Source organism: Vanellus vanellus (assembly GCF_965231255.1).
Source record: "Vanellus vanellus genome assembly, chromosome: 10".
Taxonomy (NCBI): Eukaryota; Metazoa; Chordata; class Aves; order Charadriiformes; family Charadriidae; genus Vanellus; species Vanellus vanellus.
In genome coordinates, this window is record NC_138915.1 from 5156884 (window position 1) to 5182879 (window position 25996).

The window sequence follows — 25996 nt, forward strand, 5'->3', positions numbered from 1 at the left end:
TTGTAGGAATATCAAAAAATAGATTTAGCAACTAGGAATTATGCAACAGAGGGAGAAGGCGGGACTAACTAGATTAATGCAACATGTAGTGGATTTGTTAACATTAAGTGTATGACTTGTTGCAGAATCATGCCAGAAAATGGTACCATGTAGCTTACTGGTAAGGGCAGTAAAAAGGGTAATGCATTACTTTAATCATCAGTGAACCACTCACTCATTCAACATACTATTTCCAGCAAATCAAAGGTTTCCATTAAAAATGTCATTTCTCTACAGACTGTAAGCATCTTACAACTCTCTCTGCCTTTGAACTCTACTGTGATAGCTGCTTCATTAACATTGTGGTTCCAGTGCAAAAAAAAAAACATCCTCCAGATCCCAAATCTTCTTTCTTTAGACTTTCGATTGCCTCTCATCTGTCCATTCCTGCTTAGTGTTCTGTAAAGCTTGAGTCTTCTGTTCATCTACCTGGACATAGTCCACTCTCTGCTCCTCGGAGAGAAAAGGTTTCTGTGGGAGAGAGGGGAAAAAAAACAACGCATTAATTTTAGGGTTGAAAAGGGATGCCTCTGAAACTTGGCTTGATTTTCTGTTTTCCCTTTCCCTTGTTCCTTGATTGCTTCACTTCACCTTGAAGCTCACAGTGACATCACCTGACAAAAGCATTGCTTTACAGCCTGCTTTAGCTGTAATTATCCATCTGTCACCCTGTCACTCAGCCCAGCACAGCGAGCGAGGGAAACGTGCTGTTCTGGCTATTTCCATGCAGATAATCATTCTCTTCTCACCCAAGTGATCCTGCTGCAGGGATAACCTAACTGCATTTTAACTATGGGGTGGGGGGGTGGGGGGGTGTGGTAAATAAGAAAGCTTAGGAGTCTGTAGTCTTTTGCCTCCAGGAGTATTAGCTGATGGGGAAAATGATACACAGGACATAAAATGGCCCAAACCGACAACAGTTCGTTGCTTTGCAGTGGTACCTACCCACCTCCCGGGCAGGTTATAAGCTCTTTGGAACAAGGAATGTATTTTCTCAGCATCGCTAAGGAAATTGAAATGCTTTTGGTGATGCAAGAATAAAGATGCACATTTTGCCATGTTACAAGAGAAGGTACAGTTTTACCCTGTGAACTTGTCATGGGCTGTAAACTTGTTACTGCAAAGAGATTTGGGGGGAAACTAGCAGGAAAGGGTTTGTGGAGACTCGATGAAAATGAAAGAGCATGCAGAGATCCTGCAAGCACCAACAAGCTTGCCCACAAGCCCTCACGGCTGCGCATCCCAGTGCGGTCTCGTGCCCTCTGCCGAGCTTGTGTTAATGGCATCCCTATGAGTCACGCTAAGGACACCTTGTCATCACCCTAATAGTGCTTTTATTATATTAATCTTGAGCCTGCCACAAATGCAGTCAGCTGGAAACACGACTGGCTTCGTCATGATACTTAGGGCACCTAGCAGAGTGTGGCTCTTGGTCTTGTTTTCCTCCCAGCAGACAAAAAGACAGGAGGCTGTGGGGATTTTCAGATGACTCATACCTTCTGTACAGGGGATGGGGAAGCAGAATTAAAATCCAATGCTAAGTAATCAAGGTTAGATTTCCTTGTCCATGGAAAAGCACCACTGTATGGAGATGTTGCCTGTCTGTGTTCCTGTCGGGAAAGAAGAGAAACTTTTAATGCTCTTAAAACACGATCCTAGAAGGAAGCAGGACTACAACTGTGAGGTGGGAGACTCGTCTGGCAGAACGCGAGTGAGGAGGGTCTGCACCCTCAGAGTTTTCTATGCCAAGGGTGCCTTTTGGTGACTAACCACAGGAGAACACTGATTAATTGCAGGATGGCATAAAAAAAACTGAGTGCGCCATTTTCTCCTGGTAATTATGACAAAACAAGCAAACCAGGATGATTTTCATTCAATGTTATCAGAAAGGACTTGCGCCCAGCTTCCAACACAAGCCCTTGTAAGGCTCAGATTTGCAGGGTGCCCTCTTAACTACAATCGTTCTATGAATTTGAAGAAATGGTGATAATTCTGTTCAAATCTAGCAACTAAAAATTAATCTCAGGAAAATCCCAGATGACCACAAATGTATGGAAGATTTTATTTGACTAGAAATATCAAATGGGGAGTCGTTACAACTGGAACTGCCTTCCTGAGCAGACTTTGATCTAGTAAAGGTGTGGGTTAAAATTTGAGACTACGGTTCATGGAGACTGTGGTCAATTTTGCAATATATTTCTGTAGCCACTGCTGTTGGACTTTGGCTACGGAGCCAAATCTGTAGACATTGGCTCAGATCAAGGGATTTGAGATCCATTTCCACCTAAAATTCAAAGGAAACTGAGATTCTGGTCTTTTGCAAGATATGGCTAAAGAGTGAATGAAGGAAAGGAAGCCACAAAGCCAGATGTTCTTCTTTCATGGGATGGGAAGTGGGGTTAGTGCCACCAGCCAAAGCAGAAGCAATAAGAGACTTTAATGGGAGTTCTGTTTCTGCACAATATTTGGTGTGTTTCTTTAGGAAGGGCACTAACGGCTTTCTGTCATTTCCTAGGAGATTTTGCAGGGCACACTTTTAAAAGGTGAAAAGATTTAATTTTCCTTTGCCTTAATGAGTTCTCATGTAAATATGGCTGATCCCTGTGATCTCTTGGAACTGCTCAGCAACATTCGTGGGCGAACAGCTGAGTTCTGCAGAGCAGAAGAAGGGCTTCCCTTATCTCTCCGTAAATTGGTCCCAGTGTGTTTGGTTTAAAACCGTTTCATCATTTTTTTAAAAAAACAGAAGGCAAAGGACAAACCTCCTCAACATTTTTTCTTAGAAAACAAACTTCTGCATTCTCCATCAATGTGACAGAGCAGAATAAAGCAAAGGATGGCTGTGTGAAAATGAAGATTACCATATGAATGTAACTTTCTTCCTCTTCTCCGGAAACTGAATTGGCAAATATTCTTGCTGAATTAATACCGTCTCTTTCTGGTGAGATAAAGCTCATTCGATTGCTATGAAGAAAAACACAGGAGAGGTTAAGGAAGCATCTTACAGATGCTCTGAAATGAAGCCAAAGCCTGACACAGTCCATATGGTGAATAAACTCACACTAACGCTGCAGCCTTTATGGAGAGGATGTTCAAAACCACTCCTTAGTTCCAGAAAAGTGTGCTATATTGCTATGAGTGGTTTTGTTGATTTTTTTTTTCCTGGGATTTATGAAAGTTTGCCATCTCTGGTATGACAGAAAGCATAAAACATTGAAGCAATTCTCCAGCAAGGGGCACAGAGACAGATATCATTCATCCGGGTAATATGTGCCAATGGGGTGGTTACTCAGTTGTGCGGGTATCCACATTTTGGAGATTGATGTGAATTAATCAGCTACTGGAGGTGCATGCAGAGGAATTTGTCTGGCTTTGAACACAGTGTATGTGCTATGGAGATGGCTGCGACTCAGCCCTTGTACAAAGAAATCTCTTCCACTAACGTAACCGTCAGAGGTATATCGTGAGTAAATTGTTGCAGGCTCACACAATGGGGTTAGTTATTAGGAAATTAGATGGCCATGTTGTGCAGCATGAACAGTATAATTCCTTTTGCTTTATTAGTTCCGGGCATACTTCTTTTTTAGTTTTGTTAATGTAAAACATGCAAACTCCCTCCGAGCTCGTTATCCTTCAGGACTCTGCACTGTGTCAGCACTAATTAACCACAGCGCTCTGGCAGGGATGCTTGGGAGGCAGGCTACTGGGTTTCCCTAACAGGCAGCAAGCAGCAGGCAGCGCTGACGGGCTTAACCGGCTTTAGGCTGTACGGCTGGGAGAGGGGTCTGGGGTCTGCAACTGAGAAACTGCCCATCTCGTGTCCCTTTTGCCCTCCAAATGACTACCTGAGGCAGGGGAGCGGAAATGCCCTGTCTGGCTCTCATGCTAGCAAAAACCCCGCATTTTCTGGAGTTCCCAGGGTATGCAGAGGAGGTTGGTGGGAATTCCTGGCTTTTGCATGGACATTTCAGCACAGCTCGCTCTGCTGTCAGCCTTTCCCCATAGCGCCAAGATCCCCCCAGCCAACAGGCTGCAGTCCTCCCCTGCTCATGTGTTCCCTGAAGATGAGTCTCTCACTGCCTGTGGAGCCCAACAGTATCACCTGTTCATACTACCCGCGCTTTGGGACCAAAAGCATTTGTTTTATCCCACAACTAATTTCCAGTGACAAAAGGTGACACCAACAGATCAAGCCTGAATTGCTGTATGGCAGTGCAGAAGTCTGCACATCATAGGCTGCAAGTCAGGCAGATCTTTATCTCGTCTGGTTCTCTTTTGCTATATTAATTTTCAGGAACAAAAATGTCTTGATCACTTTGAAAAAAAAATGATTAAGGCATGAGAAGCTTTTATCCATCACAGCAGCCACACCAGAGTGCAGACCTGCTCTAGTCTTTTCAAAAGGAACCTTCAAAGCAGACTGAGCATCACTGGAGCTGCCCGTCGTGAAAGGGAGCCTTGCTTTTTAGAGACAGCAAAAGCCTAGGGGATGCTGGAAGGAGCCCTTGGGAATTTTTGTTTGTGGACTTTGCCAGGAAACTGATTCTTGTGGGATGTGGTAAGTTATTTTTAACTCCATTCCACAATGTTAATGCTTGAAAGATTGGAACGGCAGGTTTCTTGTTGACTTACTAAGGCACAGTCCACATCCTGGTCACAGCAGCATGCTCCCGGATTGTGGAGAGGTTCCTCAAGTCCAGAGGAGGTGGCCGTGCTGCAAGTAGATACAAAAGGAACTACATTTCCAATAGCAGAGCTAATGAAAAGTACAGACTGTTTTGAAAAAATGCAGTTTTATATTAACAGCAAGAAACTATCGGAGTATTTCGCAGAACATAACTGATGCAACCAAGACATAAATAAGTAACAAATGACCGCTTCAGTCAGCGCTGGAAAGCAAAGTCCCCCATTTACCCTAAAGTAACAGAAAAAATACAATGGGCATAAGGAGAGCAAATGCCCCACAAGATCCATGTGCTTGCCTTAAATCTCTGCATGTGCTGCCTTCAAGAATATGGGCCAGTTCAGCCTACGGTCAAAACAGGTTTTGGGCTCTTTTCTAAACAGAAGTCCTACACATGGAGATCAAGATCATTCCTCTCACCAGTCAATGTACATTTCCCACTCCATTCCCAAAACCCTCTAAGAAAGGACCTGAGCTTAATTTGCTTCCTGGCTATGATCTAAATTTCTGTCCCCACTTCACAGTAGCATTTCCTGAACGAATTTCTGAGTAGTCCTGTGGCTCTGCAGCCCAAAGAGCTTTAATGTAGGCTAGGTTTAGGCAATTTCTCCACTGCAAAGCTGAATTTTATCCCCACTATATCCTCTGGAAGTGCAACCTGGATTTTGGAGATGCCATGAAAAGCAAGAGTGGAAAATTACCATCAGTAAAATTGTCTGCAGGAAATTCCTAATTAACCCAAGACAGCTGCACCTACCCAACAGAGGTTTAACCAACAGCCCACACATCAAGTTTGAGTATTTGAGTGTTTGGATGCCCTGTTCCTGGAAGGTCAGGGAGCTGGTGCGACAGCAGTACACGCAATCCAGAGCTGCAGGATTTAGTCTGCTGTCTCTCCAGGGCTACGGCCATTTGGTCATTTGCAGTCAGAGTGGAGCTGAAGCCATGCACCATGCTAATATGCAGCCACCCAGACCTCCGCTGCAAAAGTAGGCATGGATGCTCTTCCTCTGTCCACAAACAACCCTGCAGACACATCCTGTGTTCCAGTAGTATAAGAGTATAAGCCACTTACACAGCAATTCAATCCCTCTTCTAGAGCAGGAAGCACTTTAAAATGTGCCAAGGATGCTATCAAAGGAGGTCGCCCGTGTCCCCACTATCACCACCCCCTGGCTGCCAATTGGACTTTAGGTCAGAGCTTACATTTCCTACGAGGCTTGAGGTCTCGGTTCACCGGAGGGGGCTCCAGGTCCGAGGGAAGCTCAGGTAATGGGCTGGTGAGTTTTTCAGTGCTGACGACAGGGAAGGTAAAGGTGGCAGAGCCGGGGCTCATGGGGATGTAGCCGTCGGGTGAACAGTCGGAGCCGGGCGCGGAGGGAGAGGTGCTGGGGCGCATGGGCACGTAGCTGTCCTCCGTGCTGTCCGAAGCGGTGGAGTAGAGCGGGGAGAACCGACAGGGCTTCAGAAGCAAAGGAGGAAAAGAGAAATGGGTTGATAAACGAATAGCTAACCCCCTGCAAGCCAGGAGGTGCTGTGAGCTGGCAAAAGATCTGAGCCGAGCCCCAGGCCAGGAGAGTCCCAACGTGGCCTTTCTGAGAGGCGCAAGCTGGAAAGACACGAGACAAACGCATGAGTTCAGATGCACACTCCAGCTCTGGAGAAGCCCATTTCTGAGCTTCGCAAGTCACTGCTGGGAACTAGGACCAAGCTTATGGGTGACTTAAGTAGGTTAAATCCTCCAACCCTACTGAGGCTGCGCTTGCCTCTCCCAGCAGTAATTCCGACCTATAAAACAAAGGAGGCTCCTTTGTACAAAAACAAAAATCTGAAAGGAGAACATCTGATGAACTAGATTTTTGCAAATGTGGACGCTGAGAGAGCAGACACACAGACCTACATGTTGCTTCTGATAGTTGACAATTAACACAAGAAATTAATTTTATGCAGGTTAGTGCTGGCTGAGCGGCAAGAGGGATTGATTACCAACCTTGCAAGCTTCCAAAGGGGAGAAAAATACAAGTTGCCCACCACCAGAGCTTACGTACAAGCAGCAAAGGATCTCCCACAGAAAAGACAGCATCCAGCGCCAGGCAGAAGACTGGCTATGTGATGTGTGAAGGTGCTACATAACACCATGTCTGTCAACGGCTGAGTCGGGAAGCTTTGCACTGACAGAGCCCTGAATCACAGGCGCTTTGAGAGCAGAGACTTGCCTATGTCCTAAAGAGGAGATATCCCTCAGGATCATGAAGTGATAGGCTTCTTTACACCCTTTTTTCAAGAGATAAGCAGTTTTCTCAGGTGCCGTTGGTCAACAGTTTAATTCTCAAGGCCACTAGTATCCTTTTCACAACAGACCTGGCTTCATCTGCTTTGAAAACAGTGCTGTGGCCTCTCCCTCCCTCCTCTGTCAAAGGCTTCCTGCAGCCACAAAGAAGCAGCACAGTAGTTGCCCAAAGCCAAGGGCTTTTTCCATTTTTTTTATTCTTCTGCTGAACACAGGAGAGGAATGATTTGATATCAGGACGTGAAATGATTCACTTTCTGAAGTTTGTCATGTGCCAGTGTTTTAAATTTGTGAAAGCAGAGTACTTACCAAATTCAAGCTAAGCCTCTTATCCCGACTTCTTAAGGAACTGCCTTCCATGTCTGCTGCAAGGAAAAAAAAAAGTGATTAAAAATGTGATAAGGCAGCGCAACCTTACAGAGATAATTCTGGAGTAAAGCATATGGCTCTAAAATAATTAGAGCTTTATAAAGATTCCATAACTCCTAGTATTTATCCTAAATGAGGAAATCAGTGACACTTAAGACCAGAACCAACTCAGTAGCATTTCATCTTAGAGCGATTACATCTATTTTAAGTATGATGAAACCAAGGAACATGTTCATGTATAATCCAGCTGTAACTTACGCTTTCTGTAACACAAGGGGTTGGGGAGAAAGAGTGGTGTGGTGAGCAAGCAACCAAGCAAAAATTTAAACCCAGATCCTGCTTTAGTCCCGCTCTATTTTCCCCATCTGTCAAACTGGGGACATGATATGAAAAGGGACTGTAGAGAATATTAAATCATTACTGTTTGGAAAGTTATTTAGAAGCCTCGTGTGTAAGGTGCCAGGGAAGCACATGTTATTGTACAGAGGGTGCGTGGGGGGACTTAATGGTAGGAGAGAAATTCTTCTCTTTGTCACCCAGAAATGCAGATGTGGTGCAAGTGGCTCACGCTGATGGGGAGCAAACAGCCAGAGAAAAGGTCACCAGTCACAGTGTCCCCTTGTGCAGGCTGGCCTTTGTCTTGGTGTAGGTCAACTTTATTTTTGAAGCAAATGGCAAAAAACCTGAAATCCAGCATTCAGTGCATGGAAGATCAGCCATGGGAGATGCTCACAACTACCATCCGTTTCTGGAAAATTATTTTCTGTGCAGAAAATGACTTTTCTGTGGGAATGCCTTAAAATCCTGAAACCTTGTTAATCCAGTGCCTGCTTTTATGGTGGAGATGTCAATACTGCCCTGCAACTGGGGGTCTTTGTGGCGGTATCATAAAAGGCGAAAGTGCAAAACAAGAACAAAGCAATACTGTTAGTGCAGATACATATTCAGATAGACACAGTCACTGTCCTGGGGCAGCTACATTTATTTATTATTTGGGCAAAAAGGCATTCAGCCACAATGCTCCAGCAGATGCCAGGATAGAGATGCCTTATGCGTGTACAGCTCGTTCTCCTTCATGGCACTGCAACTAGCATACGCCGCCTTTGCACTGGGTTAATTACATCTGTTCAGCTCTTACAGGTTGCCAAGGGCAAAAAAATTAAGTAAATAACGCAAGTGGGTTCACTCTGGGAGCTGGTGAGGAACAGCTGCTTTCTCCCTGTTTCTTTCCTGTTAAACACATTTTAATTCAGAGTTTAACCTTTCAAATAGTTTCAGCTGCACTTAGGATAAGAAAAAATAGCAGCACTTATTAATTCATTGCTGCCCCCTGTCAGGCAGAGATAACCTTGCAGCACGGTAGAGAACATGACATTTGGCCACTTAATCCTCTTAAAAACATTTTGGCGTAAATTGGGTTGGAGGAACATTAACTGTCTCAAGCGCGCTGGCTGCACTAGAGCAGCATACGTGCAGAAACAAGAGCAGCACCTTTCAGGGAGCAACCAAATGTAACTGATAATTAAGAATACCAATTCCACTGATGGGTGTTTCTCCAGAAACCTTCCAAGAATTGTTTGTACACTGATAAACAGGCTGGACAGAGGTCTCCTTGCTTTAGCTTCTGAAGCTTTAAGAGCAAGATCTAAGGGCCCCAAACACCAGTTGGTCATTCAAACTACAGGAGTCTAAAGGATGCTTGTCCTTAAAAACCTACATTTTCTTACTCATCAAAAATGACACATCACTGCAAAATAATTGATGATTTCCAGCCAGGTATTCCAGCTCCCTTCCTCTGTTCTGTGGCTCCACAAGTTAAAACTTTCTCATACTGCACATGCTAGTTTTTGGCACCTTGGTGTTCTGGGTTCTTGACTGTTGTTTTTGTTTGCGATGATGGTGTTTCCAGGACAAGTGGAAAAGTCACCTCAGCTCAGAGCAGAACTTGCTTTGCAGCAGGTTTTCAGGCTACTCTGCCTGAAGTGCAAGGACAGAGTGGGATTTGCTCAAGGACACACAGAGTCCCTGGTTCAACTGGGATTACATCCCATGCCCAGCGTCTCCCTGGCTTCCCATTCTTTACTCTAAGCTGTGAAAAGACATGCTGCTGTTACGGAAAGGACTGGATGTAACGAAGCAGCACAGCTACAGGGGCATTTCCCATGTGCAAGCCCACATTTTGACCTGCATAAACAGAGAGTTTGGCATTGCCCGATTCAGTGGCTGGCTTTTCACTTTTCTTTTTTCTACCACTTTCTTTTTTGGAGAGGGAGGGGGCATGGAAAACTAGCAAGTCATGAGGCACCCTGAGGAGCTCACAGCCAAAGTGCTGCCCATGTGTACACACTGAGGGGGTTTTACAGAGCGGGAGCTGAATGTGAGGAACAGGTCTGAATCCTGTTCACTAATTAATTTGAAACAAGCATTTCGGCTTGCTTTGGGTGGTGTCTGATTTCGCGGGGCAGGGGGGGACGACAGGGAGGCACAACTGGAGGTGGGCACCCGCTCTGCGCTCATGGGCAGCTTCATCCCTCACACCGGTCCTGCTTCACTGGCTCTCGGAAGTGCACTCACCTTTCCAGTTCCTCACGTTGTCTAAGCTGGACAAGGAGATCCTCCTGGGCACCAGAGCGACCTGAGCCCGGCAGATCCCTGCGTGCCCATTCTGGAGGGTCCCGCCGCCCACCTCGTCCCCTCTCCTGTCTGAGAAGTGGGTTGGCTTGGGTGGCCGCGGCGGGGGCGTGTTGGACAGGACGTCCAGCTGGGTTACACCATAGGGCAGCGCGTTTTGGCTCTTGTCCATCTGAAAGGTTGGCGTCAGTGGCGTCCCCAGCAGTGGAGAAGAGGAGGAAAAGTCACTGGGTGGCCCGCTAATGTCTATGTTCCTGGACGTGGTGGAGGGATTTGCCGACAGGGCCCCGTCCTGGTGCACAGTGCCAGCACTGGATGGCTGTACAAGGTACAAGGAGGGCTGGGACTGCAAGGAGTCAACAAAAACATCATCCGAGGAGGTTTGCTCCAGAGATCTGTCTGAATTCGACCAGCTGTCGCACCTGCACAGAGACAGAGGTCAGACTTGCGCTTTCCTTTTCTCCTGGTTGCAACTGAACAAGTGTACAGCAAAAAAGAACCCCAACCCCATATTTTGAGACAAAATCTGTCCCTTCCATATAGCTGTGGAAGGTCCCCCCTGAGCTGGGCTGGGGGCCGGGGCACTTTGTGGAGCACCTTGGGCAGCAGCAGGCAGAAAGGGCGTCTGCAGGGAGGGTGTGTGTGAGGTGTCCAGCCATCCACCCTGGGAAGGGACAGGACCAACACACGATGCTCGACGACTAATCTGTGCTATGAAAAGCCCCCTGTAAACTGGATTAGGCTGATGGTCCCCTGTTGTGCTCAGGAGCCTACCCTGCATGGCAGGGCTAAAGGACCCGTTTGCCCCAGTTTCCCAGGACATCACTGGGCAGGCAGAGGGTAGCTCCAGCCCCACGCATCAGGCAGACCCCAGACCTACCTGTTGTGGCTGAGCTTGCCCGACTCACAGTTGGAGAGGAAGAGGTAGTCGGGGAGGAAGACTGACTCTGACTCGCTGGGGGTCTCCTCCGCAGCAGACACATCAGCAGCAGCGTGGTCGACTGAGAAGGAGGGATCGGCGATGCGGGAGGCGTGGGTGGAGGCAGCCGGCGATGGCTGCGGGGACGAGGTCGTGTGGGACAGGCTCTCCACCGAACCTGCAATGGGAATGGATGGCGCCGGCTGAGGGATGGCTCTGACTCGCCCTGGCCCACTGCCTCTCCTGGCCATTGCCACCTTGCTTCTGCGCCAGGGATGTTTTACCCCAGAACGACAGTGGGTCAAGGCAAAAATGGATCATGGGGAGAGGGGAGGCTGATTCTGCAACTGCTCCCCCTGCCCAGGCTGCGCAAGCCAGCTGCCAAACGGAGGGGCTGCGGGAGGTGCAGACTCCCCTTGCTCCGGGGTCCCCAGCTCCTGCAGGGCTGTAGCATCCCTCCTGTGTGGTAATGAAGACAGCCTCTGCTGAGGAAAGTGCTGAGGCAGAATGGTCTGTTTTATCAAGTATTTCTTAGGACCTAACACAAATAATTAATTATTAATCTCTGACACTTCAAATTAATGGTGACAAGGAACGGGATTGATTTCTTCCCCCTTTCTTGATCTCAGTGGACAAAACTGAGGTTTGCTGCTCATGGAGTAGCCAGATTTGTTGCACCCCTGAACTTGTCTGCAAACTCCTTATGCCTCTCTAGGCTGGACATCAAAGCCATGATGGCCCAGCTTTGGGGGCATTTCCACTCAAAATCAAGTCCTCCGTGCAAATCGGACCTCCCACCGTGGGCAGCTGTGGAGTGGGAAGGGCCTGGGGTATCCTTGCAGAGCAGCTCCCCAAAGGCATCTGCTGCTGGCAGCAGGAGCACAAACCCTCAATCAGAAAATATGATTTTTCTAACAAAGTTTCAGGTTGCTGCACAGCGGTTCCCTCACCAGGGCAGCGTGGGGACCAGGCAGTGCTGGCTGGGCACCACATCTGTCCCCGGCACCTGCGGGGCTCGGCAGCGGGTACCCGTTTCTCCAGCTGAAGCACAGACATCACCTGAGTCAGAGCTGCAAAACCCTTCTTCAAAATGAAAAACCCCACAGCAAAAACAAACACAAGAAACCAGCCACTGCAGATAAAACCAAACTAAGCATAAACATGCCTTCAAAGTGTAGCAAGGTGGGAGATTTCTCACGTCAATACCCAGAATTTGCTGGAAATGCTGGGAAGCATGCTCCTGACCATCTGCGTGGGCGCTGCAGGCCAGATCCTGCACTGTGCAGTAAGGTTCTGAGATCTTCTGGCAGGTTCTAGCTAGTCCTCAGCTCAGCACAGCAACAAGCTCTGGTGCTGTACTGGGTTGTTGTAGTCACTTCTCAACCCTGGGAGGTGCTAGGTATATGCACAAGCAGGTCAGCAGGGACAGAGAGGGCTGCTCAGACTTGGATGGTTAGACAGCCACATCACCAGACACAAACAAACCCCTCCAGTGACCCAGACTTCCACAGTGGGCTTCACCCTGTCATCTTTCTGATCTCAGTCAGAAGAAGAGTAAAAGAGCTGGTCTTTCCTCCCTGCCCTACCCCACACCTCATCCCTTTAAACTGGTGAGGGAGCCACCGCTTTCCTTCCCATCTACCAGTGTAGACTCACAGCTGCTTCCTCTGGTTGGCTTTAGAGGTCTGATGCAGTAGTGAACCCCGGGTCAGCAAAGCACATAAGCACTGTGCTTAAATTTTGAGCTTAAGCAAAGCATTTGCTTAATTTTGAGCCGGTGCTTATAGCAGCAGGATTTCAGCAGTGAGTACCTGGAAGGAATGGCTTTTACAGGGTTTCACATTTGCAAAGCAGAGCTCAGGGCTGCAGTCTTCCCATCTGAAAAATAACTTTTCTCTTGTTCATTGTGCTGGCTCAGATGGTAACTCTGCTTTCAAACCTTGGACTTGGAGAGCTGTCTTGCAAGCTGAGGATGATCAAATATGCACTGGGCTAACTCCATAGGGATCTTAGAAAAGCATGTTCACATCACCATCTGACCACATTTTTTTTTTTAAAAAAAGCCAACTACAAACCACCACAACACATAAGAAAGAGAAATTAATGACATTCTGGATTATTAACACAGAGAATGAACAGGCCTGAACTCCATCTGGTACTCACAGGGTTTAGCCATGGATTATCCCATCAGGAAAGGCTGCGAGCTGCAGACCACATGGCAACCGTTGTGAGCAGGAGGGAGGGATGAGGACAGCACAGACCTGCCCTTTTCTAACCTTCAGGGGCTCAGGGACCTGTAGCCAGCTCCTAACAGACTGGCCCTGTCCCTGCCAGCTCTGCCGGTAACTGAATCAGCATGCATTAAAGTTGTACCGCAGCAGCAGCTGGGTAGAATAAATTATGCATGGCCATTTTCGACAGTGAGAAGGCAGAGAATAGGTTTGGTGCCTGCCCTCCCCTTTGCCAGAGAGACAGCGTGCAGCTTCGGCTGCCAAAATAACTGCTTCTGTGGGTACTAACCCAAAAACCCTGCATCGATGCACATCCTCTGCGGTGACTTTCCCCGTCAGTGCAGGGCCATTGCTTGGAGAAACAGAGGGCTTCTCTCTCCTGCTACAGACCCCAGCCCACTCTCCAAAAATTGTTATGGTGCAGCAGCAGTGCAGGGACACAGTGAAACCGGGAGGTCCTGCTCACAGCAACCCCCCACCAGGCTGCGTGGCCATACCGAGGAGGTAGAAATGCCACCCACCCCTCCTGGCCAGGGGCCAGAGCCTGACATTAAAGAGCAGTCTTGAGTCCGTGCAGCTGAGAAGGGAGTTCCTCCGGCTGAGAGGGGAGTGCGGAGGCAGTAGCCCCAGTGCCTGTCCTCCAGCATGGGCTGGGAGGAGCTGTCACACTTCTCCTGAACTCTTGTGCAAGGGCCAGGCGCTGCCGTGAGCAAGCCTGCCAGGACACTGCCTCCCCTGCTTTGTATGGGAACAGGGAGGGAAATAAAGCGAAGATGCTTAGGAGAAGGCATCTCTGCAAGGAGAGCACAGTCCATCCAGGTAGCCCCTCCATGCGGTGATCCCAGCTCCCCTTGCTCCCAGCACACTGCCCTGGCTGGAGGAGATGCTCCCCAGTGTGGCTGCAGCAAGGTCCCGGGGAATCAAACCATCGCCCATGCCGTGGCAGGGTCTGTGCACATTGGCAAAAGAAAAAAAAAGGAGAGACATTTAAGGAGGAAAAGAAACCATCAGAGGAGCAGGCAGAAAGGAAGAAGGTCCCAGCAATGGGCAAGGATGGGTGTAAACAACAGCAACCAGAGGTGTGGGAGAGGTGGAGGAGCAGAAATGCTCTAATGCAGCTGCCAGCAGCCAAGAGGGACCCAAGGGTAACCTTTCACTTAGGGTGACCCTGCCAACGTCGTGGTCCATGCACTGTGCAGGGAGGGCACCAGGGAGGGGGCCTCCTCAGGGACATCAGGCTCCACTGTGGCCCTGGGTGCTGTGGGAAAGAGCAGAGCAACAGGGGAGCGATGGAGATCAGCAGGGATCTTCAGGTAAGGGCTGCATCCGGAAGGAGCAAGGTATTTACATGGGACGTGGAACAATACCTGGAGCCTGTGGATGAAGTGAAGAGGGAACCCAAGATGAAAGGTCCCTCTTGGGCTGAGGAGGTGCCTGCCAAGGCATGGCCTGGGGGAGCATTCAATGCACAGCTACAATCTTTAAAAGTAAGGGTTCAAGTGAAAAAGGCTAAACACCTTTCACAGCAGTTTCTCCAATGAAAAGCTGCTGTATTGCATTGTGTCAATTAATCATGGTTTCAGCGTGCATTTGGGATAAAGTGTGCCCATGATGTCCTATCGCCACCTCATTTCATCCCCTCCCCTGCCCAGCCACGTGGCCCAAACCTCCTCACGATCCCCTGTGTGGCCACGGGTCCCATGGGGTTGGGGAATGACTGCTCCATCAGGAGCCTTCACCAGAGGTGGAAGCAAGATTTTACATAGAAATGGTAGGAAAATAGGGAGGGGGGCGCCTTCCTCTCTCCTCCAGCTGACTCCTCTGAAGGTGCCAGCTCCCCCGTCATTCTCAGCACAGCCAGCGGCACCGTTTCTTACGGCAGTCGAGTGCCACGGCACAATTGTTGCTGCTGGCAAGTCTTTCCCGACAGCCGCCCTGCCAGGTGCTTCCTGACATCTGCCTGGAGCTTGCACTGCGCCGCCGTCTCTCACCCGTCCCCTCTCTTGTTGACTAAAAAGCTGTCCTCACGGGGGCCAGCTGCGGTTTTGCTAACTTCGGGCCATGTCTGGCTGCTTAGACGTCAGACCAGAGGCCACTGATGACTGGGACCTGGCTGTTCGTCCCACTGCTTTGCTACTGGAAGGGACTCACTGGGAACAACGGGACGGTGTTTACAGCTGAGTCACCGCGTAAACCTGTGGCTGCGCTTTCTGCGCATTAGGTGGAGAAAGCAGCAGGTTTGGTTTTGGCCTCAAAGTCACAGCAAATCTTCAGAGATGCGAGGACTAAGAGTGATTGATTTCACAATATAATATTGGCTTTGAGATTCATTTTAACACACAGAATAGCTTACTAAAGTTTCCTGCAATTGATGTGTCTTTCTGTTGATGATTCATTTCAGGGACTATTATTTTTTTAACAGAGTAGCATTCAAGTTAAAAAAGCATATGGCATTTAATAGAGCTTTTCTCTTCTTATGTTAATTTTTAAGGGTAATTTGTTTAAACCTACAGGCTCTTGGGGGATTTAGGTGCTTCCAAAAAGCTGCAGCAATTAACAACTGGTTGAGATGTGATGTGCAACCTGTGGAACTGTGCAGGTTTAAATCCGAGGATGTAAACGTGCCCTGCAGCCTGGCCCAACTACACTCCCAGACCTGACCTCACTGGCATGAACTGCAGGATAAAGAGATCTTATGAGCTATTCGCCATTAGAGAGAGGATAAGTGCACGTCTGGAAGCTTATCTTACACGGTCTGTGATGAGGGCTGTAAGTTCGGGTGCCAGGCTTTACCCCGAACCAAGGCAAATGCTCTGCACCGCTGAACTGCTGAGGGGATAATATCCGCCTCAAAGGGAGCGGAAAGCTGGGATGTCAGCTTCCCCAGCTGCCACACCGAGACCTGTCACTTCTTGTCCATCAGTGCCTACGCTGGCAGTCTTTGCTGGGAGAGAAATACCACTGTGTAATAGTCTGAGTATTGCCCATGCGTAAGTCTTACCAGCGATGCTGTGCTGTAGCAGCATAACAGAACAGACATTTCCCAGTATAAATGCATCTGTCCTGGGGACAGCCACTCCTCTGCCACAGATCACATCTCCCTATGCACATCCTCGACAGCACCAGCAGAAGTCTGCATACACATTCGAGAGAGAGAAATTATTCTTCTCTTTTCTGTTTTGCATGCAAAGGCTTACCTTCGTTTCAGAGTAATTGGTAAAATTATATATTTAAATAATACTGCACCAGAAGTAGCAACGCAAGAGCAACATCTCAGTGTCAACAAGGGCAGATCAGCAGGAAGGGGGTTACTGAATATCCCTAATTACATCCAAGCTCCAAAGGGCTATTGGCTCCAATCCCTCAAAGGTACCAGCTCTAGTCTGCAAGTTGCATTCATGGGCAGTTTGTACTGGCACATAAAGAATATGTCAGCATATTTTCCTGCTCGTCTCTAAAGCGAACGGGAAAAGAGGAGACATCACGTTTGCAACAGGACCACTGCAGTGCTCTTTCCACTCCCATTTCCCCTCAGAACAAACTACTGAGGAGAAGATTAAAGAAGGCCAAGACCCAGGATAGGTTAAAACAAAACGTCTCACCACAGCCTTTTGCTTCCTTTCAAGTTACGAGGTAATGGTAGGGCTACGTGGCAGCTGCAGACACCAGTAGCAGTCCGAGCGCAGCAGCGCAGGGACCGCGGCAGGATAATCTGCCTCGCCACATTATGATACCCCCAAACCTATTACTGCCCTTGGAATCAAGTCCCCCCCCATCACCACCCTTCCCTGCTCTTGCACTGCCTTTTATCGCAGCGAAGGACTTCGTTCTGACTCACTTCCTATGAAGCTCTCAAATTGCTGCTGTATCTGCCCCTTGGAAATGTCAAGGGAAGGACAGATTGCTGTTATCTGAGCCCAGTTGTCTCATTTGAAAGGTAAGTTAATGATGATACAGGTCCCAACTTTAATTACTGGCTACATCCATCTCAGAGTGGTTAATTCTTGGAAGCTTTCCAAGGAATTCACCCTACTGAGTATATGCAGGTGTAGGTCCTGGCAAACCAGGCTGACTTTATGCTTCGCTGGCAGGACTATCTCTTAAGTCTAGACACACACTTCTAACACTCTCCCATCCTATGCTTTTTCTTTATTTTTCTTCGCACTGACTAAGACAGCTCAGTATTTTTGTCATTGATTTATGTATGTGCATGTACGCCCAAGACTGTGCACATTCCACATCCAGCAAAGCCTGAGAAAATGCGAGTTCTGCAGGACACTTTCCTGGAACAGGTGTCTTACGTTAAGCCAAACTAAATAAATACTGGACATGTAATGAAATAAACGGTCCCAGAAGATAACACTCAGTCAGCCTTTCACATAAACAGTACCTTTTCTTATTAAGGACCTGCTGTTTCTTCTAGCAGGAATTGCTTCACCGAAGTGAGACCAAGCGGCCAGCTATTATTTCTGCCCAGCAGCAGTGAGATCCCTGATAGCCCAACCAGCCAGCAAGGTCCACGCTTCCTCTCACCCCAGGTGCCGCAGTGGAGAAGCCCAGACACTGGTCATCCTCCCGACCCCCAAGACGAGCATGACCATGATCCTACCTGTGCCATCTTCTAGATGTCCAAAGTTACAGATCTGGCTGATATTGTGCACCCAGATCTGCATCTCCTCCTCAGTTTTGGCTACCAGGTAGAAGGTGCGGTAGGTGGTTCTCACGATAAAAACAAAGTTGTTCTGAAATTCCTTCTTGATGAAGTTGGGCCCTGAGTGCTTCAGCACTTCGCACTCGTTGAGGTCGATGATCCGAATGGGCTTTTTGGAGTGGTTGTTCCTGTAGTACTCCAGCACATCTGGGTTCCCGCTCATGCGGCCTCTGCGCAGCACAAACCAGCGCTTCCGCCATGCCTGCGAACGGCACAAACAGCGCCCTTTTAGTGCCAACCACGTAACGCATCAATCAGCCCACAGATGCTTATTTTCTTTTAGATTTTATAGTTGTTTTAATGAGCTGGCCAAATTGTGACTTTGATTTGAAGTCACATTTGTGATAGCACAAAAGGCAGAGGGTTGTCCCTTTGGAGGTCAAGAGGAGCAAGACTTCTCCCCTCCTCTCAGCCTCAGCCTGCCAGCGTAGTGTAATCAAAATGATCTGATACTTCACTGTCTCATCTAGAGAAGAGATTATAACACATTTTTCTTTGTGGAATGAAAACACCTAGGACTGCACCCTGTGTTGCAGTACATGAGCTAACATCTGGCAACAATCGCCTTTTGCCCAGCAAAGCCAAGGGCTCCAGATGACCTGTGCATCTTCCCTCTCCTGGTTTTCAGTGCTAATAAAAAGCTGTTAATGAGCTGCCTGTTACATCTGAAAGCTCAGAACAAACCTTAAGGGAGTTGTAGTGCTAAAAAGTTAAATAGAAAACTTCCAAACCTTACAGAAGGAGGCCTATTTACACAGACACTGCTCCAAGTGACCATCAACCCAAACCAAACCTGGTAAGCGCTGATGTCTTTGTGACTGAAGGGATGGGTCCCATACAGGTTTAAATGAAGTCCTGGAAGGACTAAGATGCATCATGACTCTGTGAAGCTACACACAAGTTTCTAGGAACAAAGTAACATATTTTCCCTTTTTTCCAGCAGCTGTTTTTGTTCATCAACAGTATAAGCGCCTCTGTGTTGATTACAGCTGTCACCAACACACTTACTCTGGGGGCCAGAAGAAATCTACCCCGAGCTCTGTTCCACAGAGAAAAGCTGAAATAAGACATTAGGAGCTTCCCCCTTACCAAACTCCATAAAAACCATGTTGGATAAAGCCATGCTCAAACAAGCTAGGCCTGGGTGGCTGCCAGGGAGCAGCTGCCCCAGCTCTGATGGCAGCCCGGGAGAGGTGCCGGGGGTCACCCGCTGCCCAGGAGCCTGCAATAACTGTACAGACAAGAGTTAAAAGTTCATTAAAGAAACATCTGAACACCCACCACGGCAGCCTCCCAACCCAAATCTCATTCAAAGGCTTTTTGCAAAATGGCTTGTCACAATGATGTAAATCTGGGTGAAAGCTTGTGTTCGAGTTAAAAATCGCACTCATTTTGCAGAGAGTGGATCTGTCTGGCAGTTTAAAAACAACCAACCATTCGGCCTTAAGGCAAAATAACTGAGTTCAGGATCTTTTCACTAAGATGTAAGAGTCCTTACTGGCACAGTTTAGGATCAATACAGGCACTGCAGATTTTGCTGGCACTGAGTTCCCATGGGCATGGTGATTGTTGAAATGATCAACAAAAAATAGCAACAATCATTTGTCAAGATAAAGCTTTTCTTTTTTTTTTTAATACCTAAAAGAGACTTTCTTGCAGTGCAGCAAGCTCTTCACAGTCTGTCAGTATTCATCCAAAAATCTATCTAGAAGTAAGCTTGTTCAGCCTGGCAGTAAAGATTCTTCAAAAACAACATACAGGGACCAGAGAATGAAATATCATAGAGGGAACTCTTGCAATGCTGCATGAGCACATGTTGGCCTGTGTAAAGGAGGGGTTTTCAGAGAGGTGGGGGGTGTCACATCAGGTATAAATAGGACACAGAGGTGAGGTGCAAAGTGTATCACACACAGAAAATTAAGCCTTGCCCTCATGACCTGTTGAGGTTTGAAAGTTATTTGGCCTCTGTGGAAAGCAGCTAGAGATAAGAGATGTCTGAGATCTCAGACAAGTCTGATGTGGGAGCCAGGAAAAAAGTACCCTCCCCCCAAAAAAAGGAAATAGAAACAAAGGGAAAATGTTTAACAGGGAAAGCACTTTCCTGACGAGCAAGCTTCACCAGTGGAATACAGCCCAGCAGGTATCTTACATGTATAGTCCCAGAAAGAGCCCACATCTCTGCCACCAGCAGTCCAAGTGCCACACAGGCCTAATGCATGCCCCACAGGCGCACCAGGACAGAAAGGTAACATCCCTTCACACACCATTACCCCTAAACAACAAAAGAGAAATGCTTCAGGAGGTCTAAGCCAAATGAGACCTGATCCTTTGCCTCCCAGAGAAACAGGCTGCAAAGGCAGAGAGGGGAAGGAGCCATGAGATATCCCACAAGACCACTTCTGCCTCCTCTTCCCAAGGCTGCCAGCCCTGCTGCTTAAATACACATGGCTCCTTCTGATGGAAATTGGGTGCAAATGAAATGCACATGAGCAAGCCGAGGGGGGATGGGACAGAACAGAATGGGACAGAACGGGATGGGACGGGATGGCATGGGATGGGATGGGACGGGACGAGACAGGACAGAATGGGACGGGACAGAATGGGATGGGATGGGATTGGACAGGATGGGATGGGACGGGACAAGACAGCAGCCGGGGACACCCTGCCTCGCTGGCACCCACACAGCTGTGGGGAGGTGGGCGCTCAGCCCTGAAGGCTACCTGCCCGGTGGCTGGTCCAACACCCTTAAGCAGGATGGCCTAGTCCCCTTCTCTTTAGCATTTGAATTTTCCTGACTCTAAAGGGGTTTGTCTGTAGTTTCAGCACAACCCAGGCAGCGGGTGAGAGGAAAGAGAAAACTGCAGCTGTGCTTTGCAGAAAAGCTTATGGTCCCTCCGTTTGGAGGTGAAGGCTGGCTTCGGCATGGCCGTGGCTCTGCTGGCTTTGGTTTTGTACCAGCTGAGAAGCTGCCTGATAACCTGTTTCCCCGCAGATACACAATTTGATGAGGCTTATTATCTGGCCGGAGCTGAGAGACTGGAGATGGAGAGGTCCCCAGTCAGCGCGGCTTATGGTGGGAGAGGAGAGCAGGGCCAAGGCTGTGTGAGAAAACACTGGCTGTCATAGCTGGGCAGCCGTGAAAATAGTGCTGAGGGGGAATAATGCCAGATAGCTGCCCAAATCTGCACTGACCGTGGGAAGGGTGGGCCTCCCCTCTCCATCTCCTGCAGGCTCGGATCTCCACAGGCGTTTAAGCACTCAGCCTCCCTTGAAATCAGTGTGGGTGCCAGGGCAGGGTGGCCATTGACCATCTTTTGCACCTCTTCTCCCATTTCACACATCCAGTCCCACCACTATCTCTCTCCAACAGCTCATTTCCATTCTGAAACTTTCACTGATCTGTGCCTTTATTCGCCAAATGTTGTACTTTGAAACATTTTTGCTTATCCTCCGATGCCGAGCATACAATGCGCCGAGTTTTTGAGACTCTCGCAGTTTGCCTGCAAATGGCCACGAGCAGGTTTGCCATTAGCGATACACAGGGCTCGCTCTGCTCCATGGCGCAGGCAAAGCAGGGGGTTTGGCACACCTTTCAGCACGAGCCTTTTATCTCCAAGAGTCAAATATCCTCTCCTCATTTTCCTGGCCTTTGCCTGCAATGAGCTACACGTCTTCTTTCCCCAGGGGATGGGGACGCAGCACACTGGAGTCGCTGGGAGCCCAGCTGTGGCAGCCCTTGGCCAGACAAGACGGCGGCAGCAGCTTTTAGCTCGCAGGGACCCCGGCAGCTCGTGCGCCACATGGTCCGCTCCTCAGCCCTGGGCCAGAGGGGCAGAGGGTGCCTGGCACCTGCAAGGCAGGCAGTCGTGCCTCGCGGCAGCTCCTCTCCAGTGCCCACCCCAGCCCCATGGCAGAGCATGGTGGGGTTTTACCTAGTTATATGCTCTCGGTAGTTTTCTTTTTACCATTTACCAGTCACAAGGCTGCCTCCTCCTCCCCCTGTTACAGTTCTTCATGCCATCCCTGGTTTTCTGTCTCTGCAGTGTGACCTTCGCCCACAGACCAGGACGCGGAGTGGCACAGCGAGTGCCTTCCTTCCCTTCCCCACCGCTCACCCAAACCAGAGGCTGTAGTTGTGCCGGCACCACGATGGGTGCACTGTGCCGGCACCCTGTGGCACAGCCGGCAGCTCTGCTCCTGCTCCCTCCAGTCCCGGGCGGTGCATGATCAACCTGCACCCTGGTGCTGCTGCAATACCTTCCTCCTCACGGTTTGTGAGGCACAGTTGCTGTTACCGTGAGCCTGTGCCCAGAAGGGGTTTATTTCAGCTGATCAGAGCCAATAATGTCTGACAATATTTAGTCCGGAGCCTCACACACTGCCAAATTTACAAGAGAACTTGGATCAATTTAAGGGTGAAAGATTGCGCTCCCATGGTGTAACCTATATACTTAAATAGGAACTGATTCTTGGGATTTAGCCTAGGCTCCTCACTTACACTATGGAAAGGATCTATGCATCCAGAAGAAGTATTACATTTATTTGGGGGCCTCTTGAAACTAGTTCTTTCTTGATGAAGGAGTGATACAATGATGGTATGTTTACATGTCCTCCAAAGCTTTGCTGGCATTAGAGAGAAGGTTTTATCAGAAAAGCACAACTACAACCAGACAAGAGCCAACATAAATCTAGAACAATTTTCATCTGCCCTTCGTAAGTGGAATAATTCGGTGCCAAAAGGAAGAAAGAATTTGCAGCAGTGTTGGTCGGACGCCAGCGTGTTGCTCTGTGCAACACAAGCTATCAGTGTTTTCTTCTTGCTCCTGAATTTTTCACTTTGGGAATTCCAGAGCCACTTCTGAAGAGAAGAGGCATAGCTCTGTTTCCATTTCAGTAGGGTTTCCAAGAAAGTGATCACTGCTTCCACAATCTGACGTCTCTGCTTCTGCTGAATAAGTGGTGCGAGGTTTAAAAAGGGCTGCTATTACATGTGAACGTTTGCTCTGCCACGGCAATGTCAGATAAAACAGGCCACGAGCAAACCTACTAAGCGCTGGAAAAACAGCTAGCTGGTAAACGAGGCCAGAATGGAGCTGAGCACCTGTGTGGGAAAGGTTTAGGCAAAGACCTTCACCGCTTACCTTCTGTCTGAGGACCAGGTTTTCGTTTGTATGTACAAAATATCCAGTTTCTGAGATCTAAATAATTAATTAGAACACATACAAGCTAAATGAGGTAAATTGGCCTGAAATATAACGTGTCCTGTGGGGTTTTGATTTTTTTTTCTGTTTTTAATAAGAAAACACAGAACAGCCAACAAACTTGAAATTCTTTACCAGTTAAATTAATGCTCACAACTCCCCCATGAGGATAATCTTCATTTTACAGCATGCAGCGAAGGGGATGGCACGGGGGAGCAGAACACCCAGCGGATGCGTAGAGGTTCCTCACCCACCAAGGTGGCCTTGCAGCCCTGCTTCTGGGCAAGGGACATGTGCTCATCCCCAGGTCTGCTGTGGGGAGGTCTGACACTGAAAGAAGAGTCCGAGAGCTCAGTGATGGGGAGGACTGTGAAAGGTTTGAACATTTGGGATTGCTCTCCTCCCGCGAACTACCTTGGAAAGAGAAAGCAGCAAATCCCACCAGATAAGGGTCCTTTGTGGCTTCCCCCCTGCAGCCCGCTGAGGGCTCGTGCTGCCTGCACAGGGCTCCTCATTGCGCTTTAGCTGCCTTCAGCCCCGAGGCATCCCTGGGACTAGAGAACTACCAGAGCTGCAGGATAGTAGTCACAGTATCACACAGTATCACAGTATGCTAGGGATTGGAAGGGACCTCAAAAGATCATCTAGTCCAATCCCCCTGTCGGAGCAGGAACACCTAGACGAGGTTGCACAGGAAGGTGTCCAGGCGAGTTTTGAATGTCTCCAGAGAAGGAGACTCCACAACCTCCCTGGGCAGCCTGTTCCAGTGCTCTGTCACCCTCACTGAGAAGAAGTTTCTTCTCAAATTTAAGTGGAACCTCTTGTGTTCCAGCTTGAATCCATTACCCCTTGTCCTATCATTGGTTGCTACTGAGAAAAGCCTGGCTCCATCCTCATGACATTCCCCCTTTATATATTTATAAACGCTAATAAGATCACCCCTCAGTCTCCTCTTCTCCAAACTAAAGAGACCGAGCTCCCTCAGTCTTTCCTCATAAGGGAGATGCTCCACTCCCTTAATCATCTTAGTTGCCCTACGCTGGACTCTCTCCAGCAGCTCTCTGTCCTTCTTGAACTGAGGGGCCCAGAACTGGACACAATATTCCAGATGCGGTCTCACCAGGGCAGAGTAGAGGGGAAGGAGGACCTCAAGAGTAGCCAGCACCTGGCACACAGGTTTTCAAAGCTTATCTTTTTTTTTAAAGAACGATTTTTAAACTTTTTTTTTTTTTAATTAGGTGGAACTTTATAGCATTTCCTATAAATTGCTTAAAAGAGGAAGTTAAAATTCATATGTAGAAAGGTTTGTAAGCAGCTGATGTCTAAGCCTATTAAGACCATATAAGTTAAGAGAGTCTCCCTCGTTTGCACAGACAGGAGGTGCAGAGTCCCTGCAAGAGGGACCTGTGCATCAGGAAGGAGGAAAGAGTGAGGTCCAGCTCCCAGCAAGCATCCTCACGTTCAAAGAGCCGAGGACATCATTGGGAGCTCTTCATGCCACTCTTGAAAGAGAAAAGGGCCAGTCCTATACAGCTTGAGCTGCTTGGACAGCGAGACCCTTGCAGAGGGGCTTGCACCTCCTGCTCGGTAGCCTTCATTTCTTGGTAATAGTGCTCGATTAACTCACTCGCAGAAATCTGAGATGAAAAAGACCTCTTAAACCACCCAGCCTGTCCCCCAGCTGGAGTCATGGTTTTGCTATTTCAGTTGTGGCTGTTGGTCTGAAGCTCCCATCAGCTCTGCATAATAAATCTCTCCCTAATGAGGCTGCCTGCTTGTCCCTCCCAGTGTCCCCGTGCAGCGCTCTGGGAGCAGTTGAGCTCATTGCCCATCACTCACTGGTTTAATGCTTCTCTTGGATTTTGTCTCCCTTGCTGTCTGGTTTCCCTTATTTTCTACTCAGATCTCACAAACTTCTTCAGCAGTGAGAGGCTGAAACTCATGGGTTATGGCTGAGAAAGAAAAATCAATAAATACTCAATTTCAGAGAGGAATACTTCTCCTTTAGGGCCTTCCTCTGCCTCCGCAGGCATGTAATTCTATTTAGCCTAGAGAACAGAGGAGAAATTTTCTGCAGTGGCTTTTCTCCCTTTGCTTGGGTGCCTGGAAGCTGAAGTGGGTGCTGGAAAGGCATCAGCTCTCCCTTCCCCTGCCTGTTTGTGCCCACTACAGCTCTGTTTTCTCAAGGTTAGGGCTCAGCTATGGTGGGAAAAAGCTCTGAGCTAACCCGTGTTCTCATACAAGACAACGTTCAACACAGACTGGCACAAATGTTCTGGCTTACCCTGTGCAAAGGACCACCATACAACGAGTTCAGGACAGACTACAGTCTAACTGTATTCCGTCTGCTAAGTCGTGAGTCATTTATTGAGTCACTTGTCTTTCTGCTCGTGGTAGTTTCAGTATGACTCTAAATGAATCTTGTTTCAAGAAAGTCAGCATGAGTCTTTTTCGGAGGAGATGCAATGGGTGCATAGTGGAAGGGGAAATACCTTCTTTCTTTCAAGGTGATACAGATACATTAATTGACTAAAAACACTAACCGAAAAATTTCCTGCACTGTAAGTACAATGAAAGCTTTGTAATAAAGCATCTAAGATGACGTCCTGTAGAAGCAGAGAGGTTTCCTTTGTTTCTGTTTCTCACAAAAAGAAACCTGTGGTTTGTGAAGAAAAAAATGACACACACTAAAAGAAAGGAGAAAAAGTCCCAGAGTCATATGTTGCCTACTAACCTACACACATTCCCATTGCCTGGTCTATATCCTAATCCATAATATTTATGGTGCTTTACATATACAAACATCTGCAACAGAATGAGTCACTGCTATTTAATAAACATGCGGATTCTTTGTAAAGCTAATGGGTTTGTTTGGGCATGAAGGGTCAAAGTCATAGAGACCCAAAAACTTGGCAGTTCTA

General features: G+C 48.2%; 1 protein-coding gene across 1 annotated transcript in view; it reads right to left on the reverse strand.

Moving 5' to 3' along the window:
* Positions 1-304: 304 nt before the first annotated feature.
* GAB3 (GRB2 associated binding protein 3) overlaps positions 305-25996 on the reverse strand; it is a 65709-nt gene continuing 40017 nt past the window's right edge. Inside the window, exons 2-10 of the mRNA XM_082488244.1 lie at positions 17773-18076; positions 10894-11110; positions 9957-10435; positions 7323-7378; positions 5930-6185; positions 4672-4753; positions 2901-3003; positions 1536-1649; positions 305-510 (exon numbers count right to left, since the gene is read on the reverse strand). Of these exons, the coding sequence (XP_082344370.1) occupies positions 394-510; positions 1536-1649; positions 2901-3003; positions 4672-4753; positions 5930-6185; positions 7323-7378; positions 9957-10435; positions 10894-11110; positions 17773-18076 (1728 nt within the window). The 3' untranslated portion in view covers positions 305-393. The remainder of the gene's footprint in view (positions 511-1535; positions 1650-2900; positions 3004-4671; positions 4754-5929; positions 6186-7322; positions 7379-9956; positions 10436-10893; positions 11111-17772; positions 18077-25996) is intronic.